The sequence below is a fragment of the Coffea arabica genome, chromosome 2c (genome assembly GCF_036785885.1).
Source record: "Coffea arabica cultivar ET-39 chromosome 2c, Coffea Arabica ET-39 HiFi, whole genome shotgun sequence".
Classification (NCBI taxonomy): Eukaryota; Viridiplantae; Streptophyta; class Magnoliopsida; order Gentianales; family Rubiaceae; genus Coffea; species Coffea arabica.
In genome coordinates this window covers 65,900,492-65,923,243 of record NC_092312.1, presented here as the reverse complement: position 1 = coordinate 65,923,243, position 22,752 = coordinate 65,900,492, and the positions used below count along the sequence as shown (strand labels likewise).

Genomic DNA, 22,752 nt, shown 5'->3' with positions numbered 1-22,752 from the left:
TTAAGCACTTCTCAACACCAATCCCTGCAATTAACACCAAACACCACATCTGAGTAGAATCCACCTAATTAATGCAACATTTAGTCAAACAATTGTGCAATATTATCCAAAATATCCCACTAAAATGCACCCTATTAATCTCCCCCGCACCTAAACTATGCTTGCACTCAAGCATAATTAACTCAAAAGTGCAATCAAGATACCAAGCAATTCACAGCAGTTCATGCCAAAAATCACATTCCAAATTCCCCAATAACCTCATCGAATTCAAAATATACCAAATCAACAATTCTCACATTTAATGTGCACTTATTCACTCCAAAGTGTCTAGGATATGTATATAAGATGGCTCTCAATTCAACACAATAGAATGACACTATCATAAGTTTGCTCATATATCATATCTTCATCACTTACTTATGAATTTAAATTCAACAATCAAGGGACTTCGCAAGATTGTAATGGGATTGGGGTGAGAGGGTAGGATAAAAAAGATTCTAAGGTGTGCAGAAATTATCACTGGTAGTGTCTCCTTGTCCATGTGGAAGGCATACATTAAGTGCTTTGGGAGAGGTTTAAACTCCAGCTCGGGTACCTGCACAACAGAAGGCAATAATTTCGTTTGAATTTCAGGCACAAATACAGAAGGGATCTCATACCGTGAGGAAATTGGTGGAAGTGAATGCAGTGTTTCAACCACGTGATACAACTCATCACTGATTTCCATACTGAGAGTTGCTCCCAAATGAAGGTGCTTTGCTAAAACCACTTCCAATGTGTCTTCCCCATTTAGTTCAAATGTTTCCTGTAAAAGAAACTCAATAACACTCAAAGCAAAAACAAAGTTAGAATCCTCTGGGCATTTCATCGCATCAAAAATATTGAAATTTACAATTTCTCCATCAAATTTCATTGACAAAGTACCCTCATTCACATCTATTTTGTCCTACCCGTGCTTAAAAATGGTCTACATAACAAGATAGGTGATGGGTTCAATGACCTTTCATCCCCCATATATAAGACTTAAAAATCTGCCAGGAAGACTAATTCATTGACCTGTACCAAAACATTTTCAACTAACCATTTTGGATAAGCATTGGTGCGGTCTGCTAGTTGGCTTATAATGCCTGTACCTTTTAATGGCCCAAGATTAAAAGACGCATAAATAGTTTTAGGCATTACATTTATCGCGCCCCTAAATCCAATATCGCCTTCCTAATTGGGGTACCTCCTATTTTACATGGAATTGTGAACATACCTAGGTCCCCACACTTTGGTGGGAATATGCTTTGGAGTATAACTGACACATTTTCTCTCACCGCCACTCTTTCGTCACCCCTTAGCTTCCTTTTGTGGGTGCACAAATCTTTCAAAAATTTGACGCACTTCGGTATCTGCTTGATTGCATCCAACAAGGGAATGTTGATCTCCACTTTCCTGAACACATCCAAAAGTCCTTTTTCCTTCTCTACCATCTTTGTCTTTTCCAACCTGCAAGGAAAATGAGGTAAGTTAGATTTAATAGGGTGTGAAGGAGTGAATGTTACCTTAGGGTCTTCGCGAATGCGTATTTCCTCTTCAATCTCCTTTTCTATCTCTTCCTCACTTTTATTTTTCGAATTTTCCAACTTAGGCCCCTCCATTTCCTTGCCACTCCTCAATGTCATGGCACTTACATTATTGGAATTTGCCTCGGGTTGCTATGGCAATGTTCCATAAACGTGGGACTCTAGGCGATTAATGGCAGTTGTCATTTGGTTCATTCGAGCCTCCATATCTTTCATGCCTGCTCTGGCGTCCTGCTGGAACTGAGTAGTGCTCATGGCCAAGGATCTGATTTGTTGCTAGAACTGAGCAGCAGTCGTGACCAAGGATCTAATCTCTTGTTGGAGCTGAGTGGTAGTGTGGCCAGGCTCTTGACAATATCCTCCAAAGAGCTTCCTTAGTTGAGGATGAAGGTTGAGACTTTGGTTGCCATGATTGTTGTTGCTGAAATCCAGGTTGACGATTTGAGAAAGAATTTTGTGGCCTGTTCCCATAACTGAAATTGGAATGGTCTCTCCAACCGGGATTGTACGTGTTGGAGTACGAGTCATACTGCCTACAGGGCGCGTGCACGCCTCCGGCCATATTTACCTGTTCCACCCCATGCTCTTGCAAAAGGGACATGTGTCCGTACAGTGATCCATGCTTGTACAGATTCCACAGACATTCGCTCGCTGTTTATTCCCCATGGCTAATTGCCTAACAATAGATGTCAACTCCGACAGTTGCTGCTGAATGGATGACGTGTCTTCGTTGTTGACTTTGCGGGTAGGTAGTAGAGGAGGGTTATTCTCACGGAAGCCAAATTGCCGCGAATTTTCTTCCAACGATTCAATAATCTTCCATGCTTCCCTTGGTGTCTTATTTGCCAGTGCTCATCCACTCGCAGCGTCAATGATACTTCTATCAGATACGAGGAGCCCTTCATTAAAGTACTGGATCAATAGCTGTTCACTAATTTGATGCTGCGGGCATCTAGTGCACAACTTGTTGAACCTTTCCCAATAGTCATACAAGGACTCCCCGGGATACTGCTTAATGCTGCATATTTCCTTCCTCAAACTCACAGCTTGGGATACAGGGAAAAATTTTTCTAAAATCTTCTTTTTCAACGGTGTCCACGTGGTAATACTACCTACTGGTAGGTAGTATAGCCAATCTTTAGCTGCATTTTTGAGAGAAAAAGGGAAGACTCTTAGTCTAATTTGCTTCTCAGTGATCCCAGGAGGATTCATGCTAGAGCAAATCACTTCGAACATCTTGACATGTTTGTGGGGTTCTTCACCAAAAACCATGGAACGAGGGTAGGTGGTAAATCAACCCCGACATTAGCTCGAAAACGGTATTCTCAACCAAAGTAGGGAATGTGATGCCCAAAGGCTAGTGCGTCAACTCCGGGGCAGCTAGCTCCCTTAGTGTTTGGTTGCTTGCCATGCTATATTCGTCCTCTACTGACTCGTTTGCTATAGATGATTGCCCTTCTTTTCGTCTCTTGCTCTCTTATCTTCGCCTACGCGCTGCATTTTCAATCTCAGGGTCGTATATCAATTCACCTGTGCGAGAAGAATGGGGCATAAACTAGCAAAAATATCAAGAAAAAAATTAAACTAAAAAACAAATAAATATTTCAAACGCCGGTCCCCGGCAACGGCGCCAAAAATTGACAGGTGCCGAATCTGTGCAATAATAATAAATAAAACCTAACTACCACCGAAAGCAATCAATAATCAATTTTAGGTACTGGAGCAGAGACTCTAGGTGTGCAATGGGTTACTTGATTCACCCTGTTCCCGAAGAGTTTGCTTAATCCGATATACCCGAATTAATTATCTGACTAAATTCGCTAACTAGTAGACAGTGGCAAGTAGGGTCGTCTCCTCAGGGACTGGGGAGAAATTTATTTCCTTTCGAGTCAAGATAAATGGGGGATTTGGGATTAAATGCTAATGAATTAGGTAAATCAAATATAGAAAATAATTAATTAAAAAAATAATCGCGAGAACTCTAGCCAAGGGTACACTTTAGAATTGGTTGATACTCTGATCATCGATTCACAGTTAATTATAACATTTATTAATAGATCGGTTATAGTTGTCATGCACGCGATAAACAACCGACCTTTCCTTAATTTCTTGATAGTTGAGGTACGACCGTTAACATTTTCTTTAACACAGAAACAACCCTAGGTACGACCGTAGGATTTAATTTCTAAATTGCATTGATAATAAGAAAGGCTCAATCCTAACTAACAAACACGCTACGAGAGTTTGTTTAAGTTAGATCGTTTGTTTCCCTGACATAAACCCAATTACGTTAGTTGCTACTGAGATAGAGATATTCGAACAATTACGGATTCAGTTACTCCTAATTAGCAAAATAGCCTATATGAATAATTAATTATGAAAGAAATAATTAAAAATGGTTTAGATCTCACAGTAATTGCCCAACCAATTCGTCAGTTGCCCCCTTGACTAGAATTAGGAATTCAGTTCTCCATTAATAGAGAACGAACCGCGTGTGGGGAATTGGGAAAAGTGTTCCAATTGATTTTCCCAATTTCGGTCAACAACAAGAGGAAAGAATAAGGGACTTGATCGCTCCCAATTGTCTCCAAAGCAACGTAAAGAAAATCTGAAAAACTCTTTCAATTTTGGTCAAAGCCAAGTGAGAAACAATTCCAATGGCCCACTATTGCGGCTCTTGTTGGTTTCTCACAAAACATATGAGAAAATGCTTTTTGGTTTCTTCAATTCGGTCAACAAAAGATAGAAAAGCAATACACAAGGTGAACAATGGTGGCCCTATTGTCGCTTTTTCCCCCAATTATTTTTACAAGGCGAAAAACGAAGTCAAGCAGAAGTCCCGTGGAAGTAAAAATCTCCCCTATTTATGTTGGTAGCTACGAAATTAAAGGAATTGGTTTCCTTTTACTCCGTCGGCCCCACCAAAGAGGAAAAGAAAATGGTTCCCCTAATTCTCGTTTTTACTCCTTTCTCCCCAAATTGGTATTCAAATACCAAAACTCCCTAAATAAAAGAAAAACTATTACAATTAAATCTCTTCAGCTTTCTTAAGCGGACCCTACTGCCTGAAGGGCTCCACATGCGATGAACCACAGAGATCCGGCTCTGAGGGCTGGTGTTAGGCGTGGTTACGCCTACTCATCAGGAAGTCCTCCGGAATGTGATTTTAAGCACTTCTCAGCACCAATCCCTACAATTAACACCAAACACCACATCTGAGTAGAATCCACCCAATTATTGCAACATTTAGTCAAACAATTGTGCAATATTATCCAAAATATCCCACTAAAATGCACCCTATTAATCTCCCCCGCACCTAAATTATGCCTGCACTCAAGCATAATTAACTCAGAAGTGCAATTAAGATACCGAGCAATTCACAGCAGTTCATGCCAAAAATCGCATTCCAAATTTCCCAATAACCTTATCGAATTCAGAATATACCAAATCAACAATTCTCACATTTAATGTGCACTCAATCACTCCAAAGTGTCTAGGATATGTATATAAGATGGCTCTCAATTCAACACAATAGAATGACACTATCATAAGTTTGCTCATATATCATATTTCCACCACTTGCTTATGAATTTAAATGCAACAATCAAAGGACTTCGCAAGGTTGTAATGGGGTTGGGGTGAGAGGGTAGGATAAAAAAGATTCTAAGGTGTACAGAAATTATCACCGGTAGTGTCTCCTTGTCCTCGAGGAAGGCATACTTCAAGTGCTTTGGGAGAGATTTAAGCTCCAGCTCGGGTGCCTGCATAACAGAAGGCAACAATTTCGTTTGAGTTTCAGGCACAAATACAGAAGGGATCTCATACCTTGAGGAAATTGGTGGAAGTGAGTGCAGTGCTTCGACCACACGATACAACTCATCACTGATTTCCACACTGAGAGTTGCTCCCAACTCAAGGTGCTTCGCCAAAACCACTTCCAATGTGTCTTTCCCATCTAGTTCAAATGTTTCCTGTACAAGAGGTTCAATAACACTCAAAGCAAAAACAGAGTTAGATTCCTCTGGGTATTTCATCGCATAAAAAATATTGAAATTTACAATTTCTCCATCAAATTCCATTGACAAAGTACCCTCATTCATATCTATTTTGTCCTAGCAGTGCTTAAAAATGGTTTACCTAACAAAATAGGTGACGGATTTAATGATCTTTCATCCCCCATATATAGGACTTAAAAATCTGCCGGGAAGACTAATTTATTGATCTGTACCAAAACATCTTCAACTAACCATTTTGGATAAGCATTGGTACGGCCTGCTAGTTGGATTGTAATGTTTGTGCCTTTTAATGGCTCAAGATTAAGAGACGTATAAATAGGCTTAGGCATTTCATTTATCGACGCCCCTAAATCTAATATCGCCTTCCTAATTGGGGTGCTTGCCATTTTACATGGAATTGTGAACATATTTGGGTCCCCACACTTTGGTGAGAGTTTTCTTTGGAGTACAGCCGACACATTCTCTCCCACCATCATTCTTTCGTCACCCCTTAGCTTCCTTTGTGGGTGCACAATTTTTTGAAAAATTTGGCATATTTCGGTATCTGCTTGATTGCATCCAACAAAGAGATGTTGATCTCCACTTTCTGGAACACATCCAAAAGTTCTTTTTACTTCTCTACTTTCTTTGTCTTTTCCAACTTACAAGGAAAATGAGGTAAGTTAGATTTAATAGGTTGTGAAGGAGTGAATGTTACCTTAGGGTTTTCGCGAATGCATCCTTCCTTTTCAATCTCCTTTTCTATCTCATGCTTTTCGAATTTTCCAACTTAGGTCCCTCCACTTCCTTACCACTCCTCAGTATCATGGCACTTACATTTTTGGAATTTGCCTCGGGTTGCGATGGCAATGTTTCTTAAACGTGGGACTCGAGACGATTAATGACTGTTGTCATTTGGCTCATTCGAGCCTCCATATCTTTCATGCCTGCTTTGGAGTCCTGCTGGAACTGAATAGTGCTCATGGCCAAGGATCTGATTTCTTGCTGGAGCTGAGCAGTAGTCGTGACTAAGGATCTATTCTCTTGCTGGAGTTGAGTGGTAGTCATGGCCAGGTTCTTGACAATATCCTCCAAAGAGCTTCCTGAGTTGGAGGATGAAGGTTGAAACTTTGGTTGCCATGATTGTTGTTGCTGAAATCCTGGTGGATGATTTGAGAAAGAATTTTGTGGCCTGTTCTCATAACTGAAATTGGGATGGTCTCTCCAACCGGAATTGTACGTGTTGGAGTACGGGTTATACTGCCGACGGGACGCGTGTACGCCTTCGGCCATGTTCACCTGTTCCACCCCATCCTCTTGCAAAAGGGACATGTGTCCTTACAGTGGTCCATTGTACAAATTCCACAGACTTTCGCTCGCTGCTTATTCCCCATGGCTAATTGCCTAACAACTGTATGAATTCCGACAGTTGCTGTTGAATGGATGACGTCTCTACTTCGTTGACTCTGCAGGTAGGTAGTGGAGGAGGGTTACTCTCATGGAAGCCAAATTGCTGTGAATTTTCTTCCATCGATTCAATAAGCTCCCACGTTTTCCTTAGTGTCTTATTTGCCAGTGCTTCTCGACTTGCAACGTCAATGATATTTCTGTCAGATACTAGGAGCCCTTTATAGAAATATTGGATCAATAGCTATTCACTAATTTGATGCTGTGCGTATCTAGTGTACAACTTGTTAAACCTTTCCCAATAGTCATACAAGGACTCCCCGGGATACTGTTTAATGCTGCATATTTCTTTCCTCAAACTCGCAGCCCGAGATGCAGAGAAGAATTTTTCTAAAAACTTCTTTTTCAACTGCGTCCATGTGGTAATACTACCTGTGGGTAGGTAGTATAGCTAATTTTTAGCTGCATCTTTGAGAGAAAAAGGGAAGGCTCTTAGTCTAATTTGCTCCTCAGTGACCCCAGAAAGTTTCATGCTAGAGCAAACCATTTCTAACTACTTGACATGTTTGTGGGGTTCTTTACCAGAGAGACCATGGAATGAGGGTAAGGGGTGAATCAGCCCCGATTTTAGCTCAAAAGCGGTATTCTAAGCCAAAGTTGGAAATGTGATGCACAAGGGTTGGTGCGTCAAATCCGGGGTAGCTGGCTCCCTTAGTGTTTGGTTGCTTGCCATGCTATATTCGTTCTCTACTGACTCGTTTGCAGTAGATGATTGCTCTTTTTTTTGTCTCTTGGTCTCTTGCCTTCGCCTGCGCGCTGCATTCTCAACCTCAGGGTCGTATATCAATTCACCTGTGCGAGAAGAACGGGACATAAACTAGCAAAAATACCAACAAAAAAAAACTGAACTCAAAAAGTAAAAAATATTTCAAACGCCAGTCCCCGGCAACGGCGCCAAAAATTGACAGGTGCTGAATCTGTGCAATAATAATAAATAAAACCTAACTACTACCAAAAGTAGTCAATAATAAATTTTAGGTACTGGAGCAGGGACTCTAGGTGTGCAATGGGTTATTTGATTCACCCTGTTCCCAAAGAATTTGTTTAATCCGATATACCCGAATTAATTATCTGACTAAATTCGCTAACTAGTAGACAGTGGCAAGCAGGGTTGTCTTGTCAGGGACTAGGGAGAAATTTATTTCCTTTCGAGTCAAGATAAATGGGGGATTTGGGATTAAATGCTAATGAATTAGATAAATGAAATATAGAAAATAGTTAATTGAAAGAAATAATTGTGAGAACTCTAGCCAAGGGTACACTTTAGAATTGGTTCATACTCTGATCATCGATTCACAGTTAATTACAACATTTATTAATAGATCGGTTACAGTTGTCACGCACGCGATAAACAACTAATCTTTCCTTAATTTCTTAATAGTTAAGATACGACCGTTAACTATTTTTCTAACCCAGAAACAACCCTAGGTACGACCGTAGGATTTAATTTTTAGATTGCATTAATAATAAGAAAGGCCCAATCCTAACTAACAAACACGCTACGAGGGTTTGTTTAACTTAGATCGTATGTTTCCCTGACATAAATCCAATTACGCCAGTTGCTATTGGGATAGAGATATTCGAACAATTACGGATTCAATTACCCCTAATTAGCAAAATAGTCTATATGAATAATTAATTATTGCGCACTAATCAATCATACATAAGAGTTACAACAATTAAAAGCAGGAAACATATAAATACCAATAAAAGAAAGAAATAATTAAAAACGGTTTAGATCTCACAGTAATTGCCGAACCAATTCGTCAGTTGCCCCCTTGACTAGAATTAGGGATTTAGTTCTCCATTAATAGAGAACGAACCGTGCGTGGGGAATTAGGAAAAGTGTTCCAATTGAGTTTCCCAATTCCGGTCAACAACAGGAGGAAAGAATAAGGGACTTGACCGCTTCCAATTGTCTCCAAAGCAACGTAAAAGAGAATCTAAAAAACTCTTTCAATTTCGGTCAAAGCCAAGTGAGAAACAATTCCAATGGCCGACAATTGTGGCTCTTGTTGGTTTCTCACAAAACATACAAGAAAATGCTTTTTGGTTTCTTCAATTCGGTCAACAAAAGATAGAAAGCAATACACAAGGTCAACAATGGTGGCCCTCTTGTCGCTTTTTCCCCCAATTGTTTTTACAAGGCGAAAAACGAAGTCAAGCCGAAGTCCCCTGGAAGTTAAAATCTCCCCTACTTACGTTGGTAGCTACGAAATTAAAGGAATTGGTTTCCTTCTACTCCGCGGGCCCCACCAAAGAGGAAAACAAAACGGTTCCCCTAATTCTCGTTTTTTCTCCTTTCTCCCCAAATTGGTATTCAAATACCAAAACTCCCTAAATAAAAGAAAAACTATTACAATTAAATCTCTTCAGCTTTCTTAAGCGGCTCCACTGCCTAAAGGGCTCTACGTGTGATGAACCATGGAGATCTGGCTCTGAGGGCTGGAGTTAGGCGTGGTTACGCCTACTCATCAGGAAGTCCTCCGGAATGTGATTGTAAGCACTTCTCAGCACCAATCCCTGCAATTAACACCAAACACCACATCTGAGTAGAATCCACCCAATTAATGCAATATTTAGTCAAACAATTATGCAATATTACCCAAAATATCTCACTAACATGCACCCTATCAATCGGGATGAAGTATCAATCATTGAAGGTGTGAGAAACTGTCCACCGATTCCCGTCCAAAATCAATATTGGACTCCATCTTTTTCTTGACCCTTGAATCACCTGCCTAGATTCACCGTCAAGTATTTTCATGCTTTCGTTTCTCATCCTTCACCATCAATGCTTTTTGCTAAGCCATTGAAATAAGGATACCATTCATTAAATTATTCAATTAGGAATAACTGTCAATCCACTTGATCTCAATAGTTAACTTGGATCCAACCACGAACTTTGCTCTATTGCTCAGTCTCGCAGCTTGAAGCTCTGATACTACTTGTTAGGATCCAGGTGCGGAATAAATAACTATTGAGATATCAAGTACACAACAATTTACTGGCAAACACGCTACAAGCATGACAAATAAAGGACATACAATATGTAACGTGATTCGACTCCATCATTGACCCTACGTTCACGGAGAGAAATTTGTTCTTTATTATGAGAGGAAAAATCCTATACAAGAATATAATTTGAACCAAACCTAACTATTGTATACCATCTCTCATCTTCCAACAACCCTCTGTCATACTCTGTGTAAGGCTACATCTTGTCCGTGTGTGCCCTTGTGTGTCTCTTGTGTAGTATGCTAACTCATCTATTTATAGGGAATATTATTTGGTCAAAAAAACCCAAATAATAATAGAAAACAAATTCTAATTCCTAGACTTATACATAATAGGAAATAACTTCTAATGTTAAACAAAATAGAATATTTCTTGGATACCACTTCAAGTAACTAAAATCAATTAGGAAACTATTTACTTTCACACAAAACAAGAATCCTACCTAAAAGAAATTAAGTCAATTTCCTACCACTTTTGTTGTTGCAGTTGCTGTGATGTGTACTATTTGAAATTTAGGATGCAACTCTTAAATTTCAACTGGTTTCTTTTATTTGCTATTGTTTGTTGGTTGAGACGGGCTCGGACTTCCTTGTCAGTTGTCATTTAAGGCCTCGTTTGCGGTTCTTTTTGAAAAAAGTCCAAAAGGAATTTACGGTCTCGTTTGGAGTTGCAATTATTTATAAAAAAAAAACACTTTTAATACAAGTGCTTAGAAGTGCTTTTAACAAAAGTGTTTTTAAATTACCAAAAACTAAACTCCTTAAGTTACAAAAAACTAATTACCACACACCTTAAAAGTACTTTCATTATTTAAAAGCTTTTTTTTTATTTATAAATGTACCCCAATCCTAAAAGGTCTAAAAACTCTAGAGCATAATAGAAAACAGGACAAATTTATCCAAAAGGGTCTAAGAATTATAAGATAAGAAGATTCAAAATTCAATGGAAGGGTATACAGTTGCATGTTAGGGAAGTGAAGTATGGCTTGTAAACCTCCCCTAGAAAGTCCCCGAAGTTGCTCTTGCGGATTTGACATAAGTGAATATGCCTATTTGGTTTCCCCAAAAAAAAAAATCATAAAGTGCATAAAATTTGAAAAAATTGTGAGTGAGGTATGGGTCACTGTTCACAGATTAACATATCTAAAATATTTATCTTTAAATGATTAAACTACCCTCATACAATATGCTTTTTATCGAATAATGTGCATCATAACAAGAAGAAATGTGTACTTTTACGAACGTTAGTGTACATTTGGAATATGGATGCACATATACAAACACAAATGTGGACATATGAGCATATGCCCCCTACAACATTTTTGAATTCAAACATGTACTTTGATAATTTTATGTGTATGTTGAGATGTGCAAATTTTGGAAATTTGGGCTAATTTTGAAATTTTACTACACATTGGATTATTTTGGTAAAAACCCTTTAAAACTTGAGCTAGTAAATTTAATCTCTTCTCATTAATAACAAATAACAAGAAAGTTATCAATCCCATTTGTACAAATTGTACAAGAAAAAAAGTGATGAATGTCAAGCAAAAACTCTTCCATATAAGCAAGTTGCAACAAATTCGTATGCTCAAAGAGTGTTGGCAGACTATCTGATTTTCACTTCTAATGGGTTCTATTTTGGCAAAACCTAATTGATACGTTTAAAATTTAGGATACTGCCGCTTGGACTGCAGGAAGGTTACCTAGCAAGTTTGGGGCAGATGAACCTTGTGGTCAGTATTCAACTGTTTATGGGCGCTGTAAAAGTTGTATAATGTGTTTTTACTCATCACAAATAGTTTATACAATTTTTTAACAAGAACTGAAAAATGAAAACACTCTATTTGGAAAAATAAACAAATCTAAATTTTTTGCACGAAATCTGGACTACACCTTTTCTTTTCATCTTGTTCCATTTGTGAATTTGGAAGACAATTTGCATATGTATTGTATATCCAACAGCGATAGAATCATAATAATATATACACTGACAGTGTATATAAGATTTACTCTTTCTTTTATAGATGTGGTATATGACAATAGAGTTCACCTATAAAAGCAGCTTCAAATCATGACATTCCTAAACAATAGATACAAATATGAGAATTTAAAATCAAAGAGGTGGTAATCCATTAAGTCGTATGTCATTTAATAAAGGATTTTTCGTGATAATATTAGTGAATAGTTGACTTTTTGGTAGTTCGATCGTTGTCAATCTCATTCCTGCATAGTGGACTTTAATTTTTTTCCTCGGTAAGACAGTATGTGTCTAAAAGAATCTACATCAATGGTTAATTCGAGTAAGTCCTCTTGAAAAATACTTTTTTCTCATCTTATTCTCCTTAAGGTTGAATTGCACCAATCAAAAAGAAGTTCTTATCACTCTTTCCTCTTTCTCTCTTTCTTCTCTCTAGAATAAAAAATTCTAACTAAAACTCCCTTCAACTCTCCCATGGAATATAGATCAGATTTTTCTGATCTTTCCCTATGGGAGGAGCCTTCTCTATAGATTCTTTTTATTTGTGTGAATAAAATTTCTTCTAAAATTTTCTAATAAGAGTTTCTTCTCTCTTTAGGGTTGTCTAGTGAGAGTTTTCTTCTCTCCTAAATTTTTTAGTGAAGTTTTATTCTCTCATAGGGATTTCTAGTGAGAGTTTTTGGTAATTTTTTCATTTTTCTTTTATTAGATCTGAGTTTTTTCAAATTTTGATTATCAGATCTGGAATTTCTTGGATCTATTCGGTAAATCTTATCATAATATCTAGACTTGAAGCAATTAATCAGTAGATCTGGCGATTGGAAGTATGCACAGATGTCCGTGGAATTATTATTTTCTCTCATTTTTTAAATTTGGAGCTTTATAATATAATTTTTATTGTTCTTAAAATCTGGAATATCCTTTCTTCATATATGTTCTTTGATATCTATATATGTTTGATGCTGTAATTTCTGCTGTTAGTGCAGATGTTAATGCAATTATGATATTTATTTAAAAAAAGAATCTACATCAATGACTAAGAAAAGAATCATGTACACTTTTACAAACAATTTAGTCTGAGCTGGGACACAAATATGGATAAATTAGTGTAAACTTTAATATACTCTATTAGTCTTCATAATTGAATTAGCTGAAAGAAAATAGTAAAATTAATCATTCCTTTAATTTAATCTTGTATGACGTTAATGATTTCATAATAATGGCATAGAGTTTGATAAAATACTTCTACTCTCTCTCTCTCTCTCTCTCTCTCTCTCTCATTTTTAAAAAGATTTTAGATTATCTTTGAGGAAAAGCACCATATTATATTGAATAAATGTCAATAGGTCTGCATCACATTCGTTATGACTTGTGATTTATGATTTCTGCTTCAATATTTCTATGGAAAGTAGGACAATTAGCAGACGACAAATCTCAAGAAGCGCTATATTTTATCATCTCAACCTGTGCCCATTACTTTTGATAACTATCATCTAAGCTCCAAGCTTAGTTCTTATGCTTTAGGCATTACTTTTGATGAGGAACTTTTGTTTCCTTAGTGGTTAAATGACCGCTTGTATAGTTTCATCGAGCCTTTGCTCGTACTTGTACATCTTTTGAAAAGGAATACAACCATATATCGTTTCGAAAAAAAAAAAAAAAACCTGTGCCCATTAGAGTTTAATAATTTTGCACTCTATTCATGGAAAAATATTTTTAAAGTGAAAAATACTTCTTTTCTTTAACAAGTGTAAGCTACAAAGCACTTGATATTTTTCTGGCTCAATCACAATTATTGTCCACTTTGAAGTATGAAAGAAAAAAATTAAAGCAAATTACAAGTCTGCATTACCAGCCTCATAAGTTCTAGTTAATGCTTAACACTTATATTACACGAGTAATCTGTTAATAGCACTCAATTTTTAAACAATTAACTTAATCAGAAAGCTAATGTTAGTAGCAGATGAATTATCTCGAAAGGACCTCTATTTGTTCACATTACATCAAATTCTAAATGAATAAAAAATTATTAAAAATGACTAATTGTAGAAGCTTTAGGTAACAATTCTTTCATAAAATAGCCAAATAGGTGATTACTTAATTACATACTAAATAGCTAGGTTGAGTAAGATCTTATTAAGAGAATAATCATATATAAGCATCATATGTTAGACCTCATGAACTTCTTTAATTCCCATATTACTAAATAATCAGCTGTAGAAAAGACTAAAGCTGTTTTACTAGTAACAGATCAACATCATTCAACTAATCAACTAATTAGGTACAACAACAGATCAATAATTCTCCTTATAAAAGTCTTTGATTCTATTTATTTGTTCATTTATTTATTTTTTGGATTTGCAATCGTTGACAATATTTTGTATACATAGTGATCTCCAAGCTCTATCAGATAAAGCAAATCCAATTCTAGGTTTTGCACTGCCTTTCTGTCATCACTTCCTATCAATTCACAAGGAGCTTCAAAAAGTAACAAAAATGGTGACCAATTTGGAGATATTGTCAAAAGAGATGATTAAACCATCATCTCCAACACCCCATCACCTTAGAAACCTCCAATTATCCTTGCTAGACCAAATTGTACCATCTGCTTACATCCCTCTTATTTTCTTCTACAATGCTAACCAGTTGCAATCTAGTAACAAAGACCATCCCAAAATTGCTCAAATCCTCAAGCAATCCTTGTCTAATGTTTTGACTCAATTTTATCCCTTGGCAGGAGGGCTTACCAGTGAGATATCTTCAGTTGATTGCAATGATTCTGGTGCACTGTTTGTTGAAGCTCAAGTTCATACTACCCTCTCGGAGGTTACAGAAAAACCCATCATGGAGGAACTCAAACAATTTGTTCCTCTTGAGTCAAATTCCAGAAATGCCATGGATAAGCCCAAGACAGTAGTTCTTGCCGTTCAAATCACTTTCTTTGATTGTGGAGGCATAGCTGTAGGAGTGCAAATTTCGCACAAAATTGCCGATGGCACGTCCTTGGTTACATTCTTGAATTCATGGGCAGCAAGCTGCCGCGGAGATGATGAACATATGTTACCACCTGCTTTTGAGTGGGCGAAACTTTTTCCTCCAATAGACATGTCATGTTTTGGTTTCAAACCACCCACAGCCAAGACGAAAGAAAAGATTGTGACTGAACGCTTTGTTTGACAAGGAAAAGCTTGCAAAACTTAAACAAGCTGCTGCTTCTGCTCCTGGATCAAAAGGAAACGATCCTACCCGAGTGGAGGCTGTTTCAGCTTTCATTTGGAGCAATTTCAGAACGGCATCCAATTCTAAGAAGATGGTTACAGCATCCCATGCAGTGAACTTGAGACCGAGGATGGATCCAGCCCTTCCAGATGTCGCCTTTGGAAACCTGTGGGCAAGGACTCTTCCCATTATGGTGGCTGAGGAAGAAAGAGAGTATCACCATCTGCTTGATCAGTTGAGGAATGCTATAAGGAAAATCAACAGCAATTTTAATGCAGATGAATATTTGCTTCATTTCTTGAAGTCAGTGGAGCTAGTCCCCAAGGGAGAGATTGAGAACTGCAGTTTCACTAGTTGGTGTAGGTTCCCTGTGTATATGGTGGATTACGGTTGGGGCAAGCCTAAATGGGTATGCACCACCACCATGCCCTTGAAGAATCTTGTAATATTGATGAGTACAAGTTGTGGGGAGGGGATCGAAGCATGGGTTAACTTACTTGAAGAAGATTTGCCAAGATTTCTTAAGTACTGTATGCAACTTTGTAAAGGGAAAAATATTTAGGTGGGCTTTCTGTCAACTATCCATAGACCATATGGGTTAAAGGTGGAATGTGTTTTTAAGATTTAATCTCCTTTGAATACTTCTTACACCAGAATACTTCATTCCTTTACAACTCATATTTACTAAAAGCACTAGACCACAATAGGGTTTACGTGAATAACTGCAGCTCAAACAATTGAAAAAAAAAATGCCCAAAACGTAATTGACGTGGTAAAAAGATTAGTTAGATTATGATGGGTTCTTTTGTTTGATGCTCGTACCATTTCTTTGCCTTGTAAGTTGTGGTTGTATTATCATTTATGGCCATATTTAAGTAAATAAATCTGCAACTCATTTCCATTCTCACAAAAATCATTTCTAAACAAAAATCTTGATTGATTGATAACTCGATCATTCTCCTGATGTTTGGCCAGTTACATTGATTGATTATTTCTATATTAAATGATTTACCAACATCCATTTTTTGGTCTAGATTCATATTCATAGTTATTAAACCCGACTCGAAAAGGAACCCAATGAAAAAGGTGGGTCAACGGTCACTGGTTCAACCAGTGGGCGAGTAGTTGAATGAGTGGATTACTAAATATATTTAAATATTATGTTTCATAATTTTTGATATACGATATATGATATAATCTGTGATAAATAATATCATAGCAAAAAAAAATGCTCATTTAATTTAATTCACTATAGAATGATTAATTCATATAAGAATGAGTAAAACATAAATCTATTTAGTTTTCCACCAAACTTCAAGTGTAAAATTTTATCTGTGTTTAGTGTAATTATCTTGCTTATTTATGAATTTTAAGTGTAAAAAATTATTAAAAATAATATTTGTCTTGAAAATAAATTATGTAATAAATTATATTTGTGTTTATAACTTATAGAGTTTTAGGGTCATAAGTTTTTATTAAAAGATTACAAATAAATTTGTTTTAGAAAAATAAAAAAAATAAAGATAGAATTGACCAAATGTTCATATATTATAAGAAAGCTACTCAACTAACATATGGCAAGTGGTTTGTGGTGACTATATTATAGATACATGCCTAAGGTTTCAAGTTTGAATGTTAACAAGAGGTTGCTAAAATTTTTTCCACAAAATCGGTTCATTGACAAAACCATCTGGTTTCCAGTTTAATCCAATTGAATAGTCGAATCGTTGACCAGTCAACGGGTTCTATACTTAAGCGATCTAATTAAAAACCCAACCCGATCCCATTGCTGGTTCCCTTGGTTGATTGGGTTCAATGGTCGGCCCGGGCTGGTTTAATAACTATGTTCATAGTCAATCAATTATATGTTTTTTTGGTTGGAAAAACAAGTTTGAGTAGCTTTCAACTCCAATTGCTACCATGGGTTAGGAAATTTCCCCAGCGCTATAAGTTACTTATAGAATTTTTATATATGACTCACTAACACAACCCTCATATTAGTAGTAATATTCAAAAGTAGGACATTTTTTTGAGAAAGTGGCCGTCTTTATCAATTGAGGGAACTTGCAATGGCAAATCAATTATATTTTATTAGTGATTGATTACATAGTTTTCTTTTTGAATCAAATGGGCTCATGGATACTAGGATGGCAACGGTGTGGGATTAGAGCGGGTTTGAATGGGGAGGTTCTACAAAAATTCTCCCTTCCCCCAATCCCCACACTTCTCCTCACTCTTGCCTTGCCCAATCTATCAATTTTTATATTTTGTTTGATTTTACTTTTACTTATATATATATATATATATATATATATATACTTTTACTAATAATAGTTTTATTGTTCACTTTTCAATTATTAGCAAAAAGGTGACTGTGAAATCACTTTGATCTTTTGAACCCATTTCTCCATATTTGGTACCACAGAATCTAAACTAATTGCTGTTGTTTCTTTATAAGGAATGAAAAAAAGAGCAAACTAACATAATAAGATTATCATTTTACCACAATAAATTGTATAAAAATTACATCATGTTATCAGAACAAAATATCATATAATTTATTTCATATTGTATATTTTTATAATAATAATACCATAGTACTTATTTTGTATTGTACATATACTATCTTAAAGTATAGACTGGGGAGGCGGGATGGGCCAGAAAAAAGCATTTTCCCTTGCCCCATTACTCTCTTTGGGAGACCGGACACCCATTCCCATTATCATCCCTTCCAAACTTAAGGAAGTCATCTTTGGTATAAATACTAGAAAAGATATTCGTCCTTTCTTTAAGAGGTTTTGGACAAAATAGTAGTGAGCCGTTATTAGATTAAAAAAAAGCGAGAAAAGAGTCTTAGACAATTTTGTGCAATGGTAAAACTAGTTGAATTGTACTTTAGACCAAGTTGCTAGTTATTAGTTTTTGTGCAATGATTTGAGGTAGGAGATTGGTCTCCCCCCACCTCCTTCATTTCCCGGTTGAGAATGATGGCTTGGGATTTTGACCAATAGATTTTTACTTTGAGTTCTTGTCATGTGCCCTTTTTTTTTAATCCTTGATATATTTTGTTTAGAATCGATTGCTTCAAGTTATTTTGCTTTTAGATTGTGACTAGCTGGCAGTTTTGGCTCCATCAATTCTTTGCTATTTGCTTGAGATATTCTCCCTTTGTGAACATTTTATTCCAGCAAGTTTTTGCTGTTTGGTTGGGATATTCTCTATTAGTAGACATTTTATTCTAGCAAGTTTAGTTTGCCTTAAAAAAAAGGGGAAAAAAGTCCCAGTGGCCCTCTAACTGTTAGCCGGATGAACTTTTGGCCCCTTAATAATTAAGAGTGAATTTTTGATCGCCAATTTATCCAAAGTGTAAAATGTTGGACCCTTTGTTAAGTTCAGAAATTAATACCGATGGAAACCACAACCACGTGAGGCACATGGTAAAATACGATGGGCATTTTAGTTCGCGATGGGCTGTCTTTCGCTCCATAAAAGTGGCAGCAGCTAAGAGGAATGTAAACAGTTGGTGCAATTTGGTCTTCGAAGAATGCGCCCCATTTTCTTAGATGTTGCAGATTTTAGTAGTGGATCGACGAGAAGATGTGTTGCTGGTCAACGGAGATCATACCTAGCTTTCTTAGAAAAATTAATGTAGCTAAACAACAAAGAGGTAGGTACAAAGGAGAAGTAAGAAGACAAGAAAGGAAAGTCACAAAGTTGAAGGTCAAAGTGAAAGAACTAGAAAAAGAAATCCGTAGCAAGAAATAGGAGAACAAGTGTTTGGTGAGATTGCTTTTGTTAACATGGATACTTACAACTATAATCTTGGTCAACTGGGGTAAAAAAAGTGGAAAACCTCGTGGCTTTTAGGCAAATAGAAGGACCATTATGAAGATTAATCAAGTGGATCTGTGTTATCAATTTTCTACTCTATAGTGATTGTATCAGTAGAAAGGCAATAAAATCTGAGTTTTGATTTGTTAAATGAAAAATTAGGCATGCTTTGTTGAAAAGATCAGCTTATATTTGCAATGCTTTGTGTTTGGTTGAGAGTGTTGTACTTTATTTCCTGTGAATTCATTGTTGAAGCACATTTCCAGTAAACTGAATATACTATATATGTAGACAAAGACATGGAAAAGTGCAAGAAGTGGGGTAGGCAAACATAAAGACCATTGAGTAGGCAAATGTAAAGACCATTATATTCAAAAGCTGACCCTGTATAAACAATGTTGTTGTCAATGGTCTACAAAAATATAACCAAAATCCAAAACGCAATCATCACCAACAAACAGTTGATTGGAATTCATCCACTAGTAGCCAATAAGACTGGATATTGTAAGACAAAAAATAGTTGAAATAGCTGTTCCTAGTCCCATTTCTTTTCCGATTTGTCTTCCTCTCCCTTTGCCTCTTCCACTCCATTTTCCTCTCCAAGAACCAACTGTGAATGGTGGCTTCTTACACAACTATGCATAGTTAGCATTTGTGGCTCCCTTTTCTATATCAGTGAGTGGCTTCCTAGTTGAAGTTTTATTGCTATGGGTCATTCGACATGTCTGCTAACTTCGGTGTAGAGTAGATGTTTGTTGCCGTTTTGTGGCTGTTGAATGTCTCGTTGTGGTTGCTGCTACCCAACTTCATGAACATGGACTTGGTATGGCTGTTGCTACATTTGTTGTGGCTGCTGTTGCATAGTTTCATGAACCTGCTATTGGTGTGGCCTTGCTGATTGCACTACCTGCATAGCTTTGTGAAATATGTTCCTAAATAGGGAAAAGTCAAAATCAATCTTGTGTGGTTGCACTTATTATTTGCCTCCTCTTTCTTGTAGTTGGTTGCAGCCTCCTAGGTTCAGTTAAACAATGACCTTGTTGCTGGCTTTGTTCATTAGTTGGCTGCTTACATGTTGCTGCATTATGACCTACCTCCCCACATTTTTTACAATGAATGATGATCCTTCTTCTTAGTTTTCTACTGTGGTTTTTGCCTTTAGTTGTGTCCTTTCTCCTAGCTTTTCTACGCTTACCAGGTTGAGCAACTGTGACTGGTGGCCCCAATTCAGGCATTATTGACGGGGGCCAATGATCCTCACCACTAATTGGTTGCAACACATTTTGATAAAGCTTGAGGAATAGCTGCCTACTATAACAAACATTCAAGTACTCCCGTGGGTCTTCATTCCTCAAAAGAATGGCAGCAATGGCATGACAACATGGAATGCTACTAACCTCCCATAACCTGCAAGTACAATTCCTTTTCTCCATATCTATAGCAAATTAGGCCTCTCTTGGACCTTTCACCTGGTAACCATGCAGTGCATTCCAAATGGGAATCCACTGACTTGCAATTTTGACCCTATTTTCAATAATTTCATTAATTAGAGGTCTAGTTGGATTCTGATATCTTTCCATTGATGATTTCTCTTCTAGATCCTATCCATAAGGTACTCCCTGATCATTTCTATCATTCCCATCATTGTTATAATAGGTTGCTCTCTAGCCTCAAGAATAAATGCATTAAAAGACTGACATAAGTTGTTGACCAGCATGTCACTTTTTGTGTGAGTTGGAAAGAAGGTCTTGCACCAATGCCGAGGAACCAAACTCACACTTGAAGGAACCAAACGACTTAACAATTGGAAAGCACCTCCCCTTAAATTCTCTATTTTTCCATCCTACAATCAACACCAATTCCTCTCAAATCAACCACATACAAATCATAGACTATAAAACACACCTTTGTCTCTTGTAATTGTAGTCATTTGTAGAGGCATACAACTAGTAGTCAAGCCTCACTTGTGCATTCCGTTTACTCGATTTTGGATGTGGACACTTCAAATGTTTTACTTTGGTTATTTTAGGGTTTCTTGGCGATTAAGGCCACTTTGGGTAAAAATTTTGAAGTACCTGTACTTGAACTGGTGAGTGTACCACTTTCCTAATTTGTTGCTTATCTGGCTATCCGTGACTTCTGTATACTCTGTATGAAACGAGGGTGTACTTAATCACTCTCGTTTCTCTCGTCTGTTTACTTTGTTTCCTGCATACTGTATAAGTCTGTATTTGCTCTCTGTATCTGTTATCTGTATAAGTTTGCGATCTCTGAACTCAAAACCTGTGGCTAGTTACTCAAGTCGAGCTAGCAAGGGCCAGATCGATTAGGTAACGAACCACGGTAGTCTGTTTCTAGAAATCTTTGGGTATTAAGACTCTTGATTCCTGTATACTCGAGTATTACCATTTCTATTTCTGTTGAGGTGTTCGGGTCCGGTAAGGGGTATATTTGATGGATAGAATTTGGCGTAAAATGGGGTCTACGGACATGTTGGTTCTATATACGTTGACGGAGAGTCAATGGGTTTGGATCAAGTACTGCAACGAAAATCTGGCTCCTGAGAGCCACCTGTATCCTTCCTATTTGAATCACTGTGTCTAACTGCTTTACCTTATATCTGGCATGTGTATCTAATTGGTTAAACATAAAATGCCATGATTTTGTTACTATATGTTTGGTACCTCATTGAGCGTAAGCTCACCCCTCCTCATTATCTTTGTTTTCCTTACAGGAACCACTTTTAGAAATCATGATTTTGAGATGCGAGTTGAGCTAGTTAGATGTTCTTTTGTTCTTTTGTATAGCTCCTCGACCATTGGAAACCCTCAGTGTATCTCAATCCCATGTTTCCTTTTGATTTGTACACTTTACTACAAGTATATAGGAAAGTGTTTTCTCATGTTTTATGGTACATTTACTTGGAAATGTATACTCTCTAATGTTAGTTAAACTTTATTTGTATTTTGGTGGGGTTTTGGACGAGCGTGGAAATCGAACGAGGAAAGAAGAAAAATTTTGTCGGAAACTGTTCACCGAATCCGGCTGGATATCTGGCCGGATTTGCAGGGGAGTTTGAAAAAAAAGGATTGAGCTATTGCCTCCAATCTGGCTAGGAATCTGGCCGGGTATCCTGCCAGAAACCAGCCGGATTGTGATGTGGCAGTTACTGTTCATTTTCAGTTTCGTTTCATTTTTCCGTTTTCCTTTTCGTTGAAGTGTTTAATTGATGTTCCATTTCACCGTATGATTTGGTAAGTTATACTTGAGCTTGGTGGGTTTCAGTTGTTCATTTTCTTAGAGTTCGATCGCGCGTAATATAGGGTTTGTGTGACTCGACTTCGTAGCTCTGGCGAGAGTTGGGCAGGCGGTCCGCTAAATCCTTTGGTTCACCTTAGGGGGAAGTGGGGCTGTCAGAGGTGGTATCAAAGTTTAGGTTTCAGATCTCTGTAGTGTATCCTACGCTAAAGTTTAGGATGTCGGACTGTGGGACTAGTTTGAAAGTGGTAAGCGTAAGATATGACCTGGTTGCTCCCAAGCGTACATCAACCGATTCTGGTACTAGCATACGGCCTGAGTTGTACAATTTCTTTACTTTGAATTCTTGTACTTAAGTACTCGATACTTTTCCTGAGGAAATGCTCGTGAATGTAGAAGGAACATGGTCTAATGTA

At 37.2% G+C, this 22,752-nt stretch overlaps 3 protein-coding genes across 3 annotated transcripts; 1 reads left to right on the top strand and 2 right to left on the bottom strand.

The window, feature by feature from the left end:
* LOC140035746 (uncharacterized) lies at positions 1 to 2,840 on the bottom strand. The gene is made up of 6 exons (XM_072077107.1): positions 2,460 to 2,840; positions 2,137 to 2,405; positions 1,259 to 1,491; positions 1,057 to 1,127; positions 596 to 805; positions 1 to 24 (listed from the first exon to the last, which is right to left on the bottom strand). The coding sequence occupies exons 1-6, from the start codon at positions 2,838 to 2,840 to the stop codon at positions 1 to 3; spliced, it is 1,188 nt and encodes a 395-aa protein (XP_071933208.1).
* Positions 2,841 to 14,524: 11,684 nt separating this feature from the next.
* On the top strand, positions 14,525 to 19,942 carry LOC113724520 (stemmadenine O-acetyltransferase-like). The gene is made up of 3 exons (XM_027247413.2): positions 14,525 to 15,109; positions 15,210 to 15,772; positions 19,822 to 19,942. Exons 1-3 carry the CDS (start codon positions 14,525 to 14,527, stop codon positions 19,940 to 19,942), a joined length of 1,269 nt encoding a protein of 422 aa, XP_027103214.2.
* Positions 19,943 to 20,031: 89 nt separating this feature from the next.
* Positions 20,032 to 20,511, bottom strand: LOC140035745 (uncharacterized). Its single transcript, XM_072077106.1, has one exon. It carries the CDS (start codon positions 20,509 to 20,511, stop codon positions 20,032 to 20,034), a length of 480 nt encoding a protein of 159 aa, XP_071933207.1.
* Positions 20,512 to 22,752: the final 2,241 nt, after the last annotated feature.